Raw genomic sequence first — 10,669 nt, 5'->3', positions numbered from 1 at the left:
CATGCTGGGACTTGCAGTTCCAGGCTCCTGCGGGCCCCAGGCGGAGGGGGCTGGGCCGGGACCGACCCGGCAAAGAACGGGGGCTGCGGGAAGGGCCGCGCGCCTTTCCCTCCCGGGCCGGGGAAGAGGCGGGCGGCCCGGCTGGGGACGCTTCGCGGGCGGAAGCAGGGAAGCGAAGCACGCAGCATCCAGCCGCCGGGACGGGGGCGGCAGGGGAGCGGACGAGGGGCGGGCCGGGGTTGGGGCTCGGGGGGCGCGCGCGGAGAAGGGGCGCAGGAGAAGTGCGGCAGAAATCGGAGTCGGATGGACCGCGGCGTGAAGGAAAGCGTTTCTCTCGAGTAACGCGCGAGCTGTATGGCTGGGATAATTCCCAAAGTGCCAAAAGCCCCGATTTACATCAGCAGATTGTTTTTATAGACGTTGCGACACATAGGGAACGACTCCCCCTCCCACATGAGGTTGCAGCCCTCAGCATTTCCTCTCCTAGCACACAGGAAGCGGGTTAGAGGGCATGACAAGCAAAGGACATGATATCCCGGTCTGACCTCAGTCGTATTGACAAGATATGACATTCCTGCGTCTAGTCAGCTCACAAACATATATTCAGGAGAGAAAGGGCTCGGACAAGAACATGAAGCATGAGGCTATTTAGTCTGACCCTCTACTTTGCTACTACAGAAGGAGTTGCTGCCCTTAGCTCCGCCTTCTGGAGTCGCCCCGCCAAGGAAGGTCAGAGCCGTCGTAAAACGGCGTCTCCAGAGTTCAGTCCCAGCTAGGCAGCCCTGAAGGAGGCCATGGTCATTGGCAGGGGCATTGCTAGGGTCTTAAAAGATCCAGGGCACAGGCCCATCATGCACATTTGCATATATACACACACACACACGTCTAAGCGCACATCTAATGTGTGTGTGTGTGTGTGTGTGGATTACATACATAAGAAGTGTGCACTGACCCCCCACCACCACCGCACTTCAACTCAGACCCCGATTCAGCATTTTGGAAAACATCCCACTTCTTCTCGGGCCAATTTGTAGATGGACCACTTCAGCTCAGCACCAAACCTGAGTCAAAGTTTAGAAAAATTAGTCTTCATGCTTCCTGTTGACTACCATGGTAAATTTTTTTTTGGGGGGGGGGGGACCAACTTTTTTCTCTTGGTCAGAACTGGATAATTTCAAGCATAGTAGGCCCCTAGAAGGGGATGTTGCACAAATTATGTTCAAGTTCATTCCCTCTAGGAGGGGTATGCCAATATCCCCTTAGAGACACACAGAACTCTGAGATTCAGTCCAACACAATTTTATTTGGCAGGAGACAAACAGCGCTGTTCGGGTGGATTTTCGCGGCTAACACCACAAAGGAGAACCACACCCTAGATGTTTTTGGTACAGCTTATATGCATTCAGTATAATGACCTCATTAGCTATGCAGGGGGCACATAATATTCATGAACTTCATTAAGCATGCGTAGTTGACATGTCTCTATGGCTGACCTGTCCTTGCAAGCTGGGCAGGAAGCAATCTAGCTGGAACTGGTCCTAACCAGCTGCAAGAGTGGCGGCTACTCGGGGCGGGGGGGGGGGGCTCCTTTGTCTGTACCTGATATGAAACAGACCGTTACTGTTGGTGTCAACAAGGCAGTTGATAAGACTATCTCCCTCTGGGACTTTCCACTGTAGGAGGCTGCCTCAGATGGCTGCCAATACTTTAAGATGGTGCCTCTTTGGTTCTATCAGGGATGACACCTGCCCAATGTCAGAAAAAGAGGTGCAGGGTTTATATTTTGATTTTCTTTTAAAGGGAACTGCCAATAATGTTTTAATTCCTTGGAAGAATTGGATAAAAATTTCAGGATTCATTGCCCAATCAGAATAATAGCCACAAGGGTTTTTGTTCAAGGCTTGCCTTGACATTTTGAGGTCTCCAAAAGAGGACATACTTATCTCCCTATGTTCCTTGTGGACCATTGTTCTGAAAGTTACAGACAGCCTACAGTTGTCCCTAAGTAAGAAACCAGCCACGTTTCAGAAGGATAGGTGCAGCTGTTCATGTGGAAGGGGAGTTCTCCAGTTTGCAGGAGGGAGTGATTTGCTTTCCCTTCCATTCACCCCTTCCCCAATAGTTTTTGGGTAAATTTGTATGAAAATGCACAGGTCATTAGAGGTGTCCCCCAGGCAAGAAACCTGCAAAGTTTCTGAAGGATATACATGCATTCTAATTTAGAATGACTAGAATGTATTTACACTTCACCAATGTTAGCAGCAGGGGAACATGGATGGGAAGGTGCTATTGCACTCATGTCCTGCTTGTGGGTTTCCTATGGGCAACTGGTTGGCCACTGCATGAACAGAAAGCTGGACTAAATGGACCTTGGTCTGATGCAGCACAGCTCTTCTTATGTTCTTAAATAGAGAGTGGCTCTGTGCATGTGCAGAATGTTTTTCTTTCACCACTGAGCACTTACATTCTCCTCCTACCAATTCTGTTCCCCTCCATGCAACCATCCTTCCTCATCCTACCATCCTCCAGCAACTTTTCATAAAAGCAGATGTCTTGTTTTGTGCAACTCCTCTCTATGCACAAGCTCTCATTGTATCTTCCTCCCCATAACTTCATTTGTGCCAAGACTTCACCAGGATTCATCCAATGAATCTGTTTTCAAAACTAGGGCTCCGTTAGAGAGAGAAACTCTGAGCATGCACTAAGTGCCTTTCCCTCACCACTGAAGCTAGAGTTCATGCAAAAAAACCACCCCAAACCCACAAATGACAAAACATGCATAGGACTGAGCTGAAAGGGTAGTCAATTTGTTAGACAGAATTGGGTAGGCACCGTATTAAGCCTGCGGTATCATGCTCACAACTCAGGGCTTATTTCTGAGTAAACACGCAGAACCCCAAGGTGCAGACCTCCCTGCAAAAGTAACTTGTGCTGGAATCCTATGCACACTTTCCTGAGGGTAAGCCTCATTAAACGTAATGGGACTTCTCAGTATGCATACATAGGATTGCATAAATTAGTAATATTTATCTCCCCTCTACTTAAAAAACAAACCAACAACCCCTATTTTTATTAAAACTTGCTGTTCAAAGAACACAGGAAGCTGCTTTGTACTGAGTCACGCCCTGGGTCCATCTAGCCCAGTATTGTTGACACTGACTGGCAGCAGCAGCTCTCCAGGGTTTCAGGCAGGATTCTTTCCTAGCCCTGCCTGGAGATGCTGGGGATTGAACCTGGGACCTTCCGCATGCCAAGCATGTGCTCTGTCACTGAGCTACAGCCCTTCCTATTGCCGGAGAACAGCAACTGACAAACAAAACAGCCCCAGATCTGTTTCTCTGCAACCATGTGAACCCACTCTTCTCAAAGGCTTGAGTGAGAAGGAGAAAAACCAACCCTCTTGTCTGTTTGTATAAAGTCAAATACAGTTCAGAACTTCTCTTGCCCACCGAAGAGAATTCTCTTTAAGAATTCCCCAAGATATGCTCTGGGTGGAATGAAGAAGAGAAAGAAAAGGATAGGGGAGGGAAGAAGAAAAGAAGAATGGTGATTGGAAATGTGTGCAGGGGTGGGGGGTAGAGAGAATTCCTTAAGCCAAGTGGCTCCTTTCAGAGGTAGTGCTTCAGAGGAATTTAGGAGGCTGTGGAGGGTTTGTAAGGATTGCATGTACTTCAATGAATTTTATGAGGTGAGGTGGCTGAGGGCTTTTTCTAGATTTTTTAAAACTGTAGAACCTATTTAAAAGCCCCAGCAGTTCCTCAATCATGATGCCACATAGTCCTAACCCTCCCTTTGGGATTATTTGTGTCCTACAGCTATTTAGGAGAAATTAAAGTGGAGGGGGGCTGATTGGATCCTTTGCTGTACTGAAGCTACTAAACTTCTGCAGAATCCAAAGGTTCCAGTTCAGGACAATAAAATCTGATGCTGTATGAAATACTCTTTCTTCCCTTCCTTCTCCCTCTTCAAAATTTCATTGCAGGCAAGCTCACAAAAGTGGGCATGTTATAGCAGAAAAGAACAGTAGAGGGAGAGAAGTTTTTTGCACCGCAAAAAAACCCATACACCAGAGATGATGGATAGTGACCTCCTAATGGTCACCTTAAACACCTTCTGATTAGGATCTCTAATCCCCTGGGTGACTTGACTGTTTTTACTTTTTGTTTTAGACTTTGAGAAAAGGAAATTTTATGCATGGCTAGTGCAAAGGTCACTGGACCTAACTGTCTGAAATTTGGTAGGTTCAGTCAGCTCCATAGGGCCTGCTGGGTCACCAAATTCCATGAATTTATGTGGAAGCACAAAACAATTATAGCTCTTTACTTTGACAGGTTTTCTTGGAAAAAGCAAATTTTACCTGTGGCTGGCACAAAACCCACTAGACCTAGCTGTCTGAACTTTGGCAGGCTCAGTCATCTCTATACAGGCTTCCAGGTCCCAAATTCCATGTACATATGTAGAAGCACACAAAGTATATAGCTCTTTGCTTTGCCACATTTTCTTGAAAATGGCAAACTTTACCTGTGACTAGCACAAAAGTCACTGGACATAACTGCCTGAAATTTGGCAGGTTCCATCAGCTCCATGAGGGCTGACAACTTTCCAAATTCCATACACTTAGGTGGAAGAACAAATAAATTATAGCTCTTTGCTTTGACACATTTTCTTGGAAAAAGCAAATTTTACCTGTGGCTAGCACAAAAGCCACTAGCCTAACTGTCTGAAATTTGGCAGGTTCAGTCATCTCTATGGGGGCTGGCAGGTCTCCAAATTCCATGCATGTATGTGGAAGCACAAAAAAAATATAGCTCTTTGCTTTGACAGATTTTCTTGAAAATAGCAAATTTTAACTGTGACTAGCACAAAGGCCACTGGACCTAACTGCCTGAAATTTGGCAGATTCAATCAGTTCCATGGGGGCTACCAAGCGTCCAAATTGCATGTATTTATCATACAAAATTTTAAAAAGATATCGCCATTTTTTTTTTCCAATGCAAGTCAATGGGAAAATGTAAAAAAAAAATGGCAATTAGGACAGCTCAAAAGATCCGGGGCACAGCTCAAAAAAGATCCAGGGCCTGTGCCCAGGTAGGCCCTGCTCTAATGACGCCCCTGGTCATTGGTATCAAAAGCGGCTGAGAGGTCCAGCAGAACCAACAAGGGCACACTCCCCCTGTCCAGTTCCCAGCATAGATCGTCCACTAAGGTGAACAAAGCAATCTCTATCTCATAACCACACCTGAATCCAGACTGAAATGGATCTGAGTAATCCAACTCGCCCCAAACCACCTAGAGCTCCAACACTGTCCCCAAGTTGTATTGGAGACTGGTCAGAAAGAGGGATTCACCACTACCCCCCCTCCCTCCGTCTCTGCTGCTGGCCTCTTTTCTAAGACAGGAAGGGAAAGGATCCAGCACACACATGCTAGGTCCCCCTTCTCCAAGGATCCTGTCCATGCCCTCAAGCTCTACAAACTGCAAAGTAACTATGATATGGGGATAAGCGGAGGCCAAATTACATCGGTTGGGCCTGTGTCAACAATGGCAAAGGTAAGCAACCTTTTTGGGCCCATGGGCACATCAGGAAGTTGATACGCTGTCCTGGGCCCCACCCCAAGATGGCTGCTGTGGGAGGCAGAGCTAGCCACAAGAGACAACAAACCTGCCCAAAAACAGTATAGGTGAGAGGTGGGGTCTGAGCCCCAGGACACTTTTGAACCCATAGCATTTAGCACCAACAGAAAACTATTCACAGAAGGGAAACTCTTTTACTCCCTCTGCAACCTCGCCAGCCAATTCATTCGCCCAATCAATTCTTCTCTCCCTCTAGATCCCCACCCAAACACCCTTGCACTCTCTCTCTCCTTCTCATGCAGACACACCATCACCCCATATATCCAGCATACATTTATACCCACACATCCCTCCCTTCTGTTCCCTCTCCCTGCAAAGGCAAACCCATGCTCTGTTTCAGGATCCCTCCAACATCCCCCTGAATCCTTTCCATCCCTCTCTTTCTCTCCCCATCCGTTGCTTGATCCCTGCTGGCTCCCCAATTCCTGGCTCCCAAATTCCTGGCTTCCATTTGCTTCTATGCTGGCACCCTGGGCCAGTCGTAACCCCTTGTTCTTCCTGACATCCCCCATGTTTTCCAGGCAGAAGCAATATGAAGTCCCTTCTTCTCTCCACCCCCTTCTTTTTCCTGGTGGCTGGGTGCGCTGCAGAGGAAAGTATTGGCCTGCAGGCACCCACCACCTTCATGAGAGGCCATCACTATCCTTTTAAAGGATCCCTCCAACCTGCCCCCTGAATCCTTTCCCTCCCTCTCTTTCTCACACACATGCAGTCCCCACCCCTCAGCTGTTCTCTGCTGGCTTCCCACCCATTGCTGGCTTCCATTTGTTTCCAGGCCCCACCCCAGGGCTCACACACTGGGGCCTTCTTGCCCTTGCTCTCCCCGACATCCCCCATGTTTTCCAGGCAGAAGCGATATGAAGTTCCTTTTTCTCTCCGCCCCCTTCTTTTTCCTGGTGGCTGGATGCGCTGCAGAGGAAAGCACCATCTTCACTGGAGACCATCACTTTAATATCGTGCTACCATCTCATGGGCCTTGGAGGCTTGGCCTGTCCTTCCATATGAACAGCCCACTAATCTGAAACCGACAAGGATGGGACACCACGTAGATCAGGGGTGTGAAATGTCTTTCAGCCCAAGGGCCAAATTAATTTTTGCAGACGCTCTTGGGGGCCACATTCCAGTGGCAGGGAAAGCCAAAAGCAAAAGCATCAGGGCCAGAGGCAACGGGGTGAAGCCAAGATAGCAAAACGGTCAGCATCATTTGGCTTAAAGGTCTTCCTGCCAGCAACCAAGCCTCAGGAGAGGCATTTCAGCCTTTCAGAATGGGGGAACCCTGCAGAAAAGCTGGGAAAACACGAAAAATGGGGGAAGGGGGTAGAGTCAGGGAAGGAGGATGGCCAGACAGGGACCTCAGGAGGGCTGGATTTAGGCCCCGGGTCTGAGGTTCTGCATCCCTGCAATAGAGGGGGAAACAAGGGGACCAGACCATGCAGCAAACTCAGATCCCAACTCTCTTCCCATATCCACCAAGGCAGAAGGACTGCAGGCCTGGGTCATGCCAGCCACAACATACATGGTCCATTCATCTGCTCATCTTCCAACACGAGATGTGCTAGCCTCTGCCAGCAATGTCCTTCTGCAGTCGACAGAGGACAAACAGGTCAGTCCCAACGCAAAAGGATAAACGGACACCAATTTGACACCAGAAGGAGCAACGGTATTCGGAAACATTCCAACCTCTTGGTGTCACTGACCTGGAAGCAGTCAACCAACCACACACGGTACTGTGTGTGTGTTTTCTTTCTATTACCCATTTCTCTATTGCTCTGCAGCCTCCTAGGCTGCCTGCACTTCCTGATCTGAAAAGGCCCTGTAGGGGGAATCCCTTCATGTTGTCTTCCCCTGGGCTGTAACGGAAGTGTGGGAAGCCAAGGGGGCTGCAAGCTGCTGGAGAGATGATTGTAGAATGAAAAACAGGACTCTTGGACAAACTGCTCAGCTACCAGCTATTTCAGGTTAAGCAGAAGAAACCCAAACCCAAGCCAGGAGAATTCCTCCGAAACGTTCGTCACCGTTGAATTTCTTTTGGAAAGCAATTTTCCCTATCAAATTGAGTAAGAATGGTAAGAAAAAAATGTGGGAGAAATTTTCATCGTGGCAGATGTTTTATTATTCATGTTGCTGTAAGTTTAAAATGGGCATTGACCCCATCGCCCACTAAGTGGAAAACCTGCCATCTCTTGTCTGGATTCTTTTCTGATCAGTAAAGAGCACCAATCATGAATTACGAATGGTATGTCAATTCCGTTTCCCATCTCGGAAACCTCAAAGATGAGACCAAGAGACCAAGTTGAGTTGCACCAGGCTTTGGAGTTTTGTATTATAATCCAGATTTCTCCTGGAGTGATTTAATTTCCTAAATTTACAACAGAGGCAAGGTTGAGCAAATATTGAAGACTTGCCCGATTTGCCACTCGATGAATTTTTGTTCTGATCCAACAGGGAACTTCTTATGCTGTTGAGTTCCTGGACTCCTGCCTTCTATTTCCTCGTTAATTCAGCTCTCCACTGGATCTCCTTGCATTTGAGTTTAGAGAGCCGACTGAAATTGCTTTTGAAAATGACCCTGGTTGGACCCCCAGAGCTCTGGCCCAGCACCACTGTAGGCATGACAGCTTCTAGTATTGTTAAAGCTCTTTCCACACTCGATAAATTTGTTTTTTCCTCTGTGACGGTTGTTTGATACATATGAAGGTGGTGTCTTTTGATGAAACTCTTTTAGAAGTACATAGATTTATATGGGCTCTCCTGTGTGTGTGTTACGTGATGTATATTAAGATGACCAATATTGCTGAAGGCCTTTCCATACTATCTGCGTTTATATGGTTTCTTCTCCGTATGGGTTCTTTGATGTTGAGTAAGATTTCCACTTATACTGAAGCACTTGCCACATTCCAGGCATTTATATGGCTTCTCCCCCGTGTGGGTTCTTTGATGTTTAGTAAGACTTCCACTCTGACTGAAACTCTTTCCACATTCCACGCATTTATATGGTTTCAACCCAGTATGGGATCTTTGATGTTTACTACGACTTCCACTATCACTGAATCTTACTCCACATTCCATGCATTTATATGGCTTCTCCCCAGTGTGGGTTCTTTGTTGATGTCTAATAAGACTTCCACTAGCATTGAAACTATGTCCACATTCCATACATTTATATGGCTTCTCCCCAGTGTGCGTTCTTTCATGTTTTGTAAGGTTTCCGCCATCACTGAATCTCTTTCCACATTCCATGCATTCATATGGCTTTTCCCCAGTGTGAGTTCTTTCATGTTTAGCAAGATTTACATTTAGACTGAATGACTTTCCACAGTCAGTGCATTTATATGGTTTCTCCCCTGTGTGGCTTCTTTGATGTAAATTAAGATGATTATTCTGACTGAATCTCATTCCACATTGCATGCATTTATAGGGCTTCTCCCCTGTGTGGGTCCTTTGATGTACAGTAAGATTATGACTCTGACTGAAGCACTTTCCACATTCCAGGCATTTATATGGCTTCTCCCCAGTGTGGGTTCTTTGATGTTTAGTAAGATATCCACTTACACTGAAGCCCTTTCCACATTCCATGCATTTATATGGTTTCTCCACTGTGTTACTTCTTTGATGTAAATTACTATGATTATTCTGACTGAATCTCTTTCCACATTCCATGCTTTAATATGGCATCTCCCCTGTATGGATTCTTTGAAGTTGAGTCAGACTTCTGCTATCACTGAAACTCTATCCTCAGTCCATGCATTTATATGGTTTTTCTCCTCTGTGGGTTCTACAATCTCTTTTAATTTTGATTTATCTTTTAGTTGTTGGGCAGATTAAAAATATATTTAAAAATACACTGTAATATTTTAACACACGCTGGACCGTTTCCCTTTCTTTTTCTTTCATGAAATTGTGGAATCAGGAGCTCCTGGTTGCCAGCACCCTGAGAAATAGAGGTTGTTTTTTTTCATATTCTTTGATTGGTTTCTGTCATTATTCTTTGGCTCTGTTTGATGTCTCTTCTCACTTCATGCTCACTTGTTTCTGATGATACAACAGATGGATCCTTATAATTCTCATTGTTTGGCCAATCACCTGCTTGGGAATAAAGAGAAAATGAAAATCTTGTTAGGAACTAAAGGCAGAAACAGGTGGTCTCATCAGGGATCAAGCCCAATTTCCTGCTGCTTTTACTTCAACAAGTTGTTGAGTCACATATCGAACCAACTGAGTCTGTTACAAACAGCTCTTTGATTTGTAAATACTTACTAGTACATAACAATTAATGGAATATTTTCTATAAAAATACAGATAAATCTAAGTTATCATTAAGACCACAAGGTGCCATCATGGAGAACTGGTGAATCTAGAACACCTCCTTCTGGGACATCAATACATCTAATGGCATGCGTGTAGATGGGGCAGAACGAATCCAACGCAAAAAATCTAAGCTCAGTGGCCCGATGATGTTGTTCTATAAAATGGGATATTAAAGGTGCCTCAAGCACCACCCTTTGTATCTTATTAGCCGGTATACTTGTTAAATATTTTATTTATCCTTATCAATATTTTTGTCAAACTCTTCAATAATATCGTTTAGGGTTCCTTGTGCTTTATACACTTGTTTGCTTTCCCCTTCTGCAATCTGGGCCAGGGAGACAGATGGTGTGACAAGTTTGCAGCACATTTGGGATATAAACTTGCTTGCATTCGTCACAACTTGGACACCACAGTTAGTGCAGTTCCACTAGGAGAGGGGCCCAGAGCACCCTATGGTCCAGTTTTATTGGATGAGTGTCAGCTGTTGAGGCCTGAGGATGCAGACAAGGTGCTTGGCCAAGTCTGGTCGACCACCTGTGTGCTTGACCCTTGCCCATCATGGCTTATTAGATCTAGGGGGATGTCTGGCTGGGTTCAGGTTATCAGTGTCTCCTTGAGAGAGGGAGTGGTGCTTGCTAGCCTCTTTAAAGGAGGTGGTAATTAGGAATTCTTGAATGAAATGGACTATCTAGAGCCATTTCAATTGGGCTTCAGACCTGATTTTGGA

General features: G+C 46.0%; 2 protein-coding genes across 13 annotated transcripts in view; one reads left to right on the top strand and one right to left on the bottom strand.

Annotated features, from left to right (window-relative positions):
- The window catches only part of LOC146356234 (uncharacterized), a 943,348-nt gene that overhangs the window by 730,463 nt on the left and 202,216 nt on the right, over positions 1 to 10,669 (top strand). The window lies entirely within an intron of this gene.
- Positions 1,224 to 10,669, bottom strand: part of LOC146356240 (uncharacterized) — a 44,190-nt gene continuing 34,744 nt past the window's right edge. For 7 of the 12 annotated variants that reach the window (XM_084831809.1, XM_084831811.1, XM_084831806.1 and 4 more), the window contains one exon: positions 1,224 to 9,717. In XM_084831809.1, coding sequence (XP_084687935.1) covers positions 8,446 to 9,294 — 849 coding nt within the window. In that variant the 5' untranslated portion in view covers positions 9,295 to 9,717 and the 3' untranslated portion in view covers positions 1,224 to 8,445. Of the gene's footprint in view, positions 9,721 to 10,669 lie in introns of all 12 variants that reach the window. The other 5 variants (XM_084831813.1, XM_084831807.1, XM_084831812.1 and 2 more) reach the window with 2 other exon arrangements.

The sequence above is a fragment of the Heloderma suspectum genome, chromosome 2 (assembly GCF_057233095.1).
Source record: "Heloderma suspectum isolate Gila_16-S chromosome 2, 16-S_ref, whole genome shotgun sequence".
In the NCBI taxonomy this organism is placed as follows: domain Eukaryota; kingdom Metazoa; phylum Chordata; class Lepidosauria; order Squamata; family Helodermatidae; genus Heloderma; species Heloderma suspectum.
The sequence above is the reverse complement of the archived record's forward strand: the minus strand, read 5'-3'. Positions and strand labels throughout refer to the sequence as shown.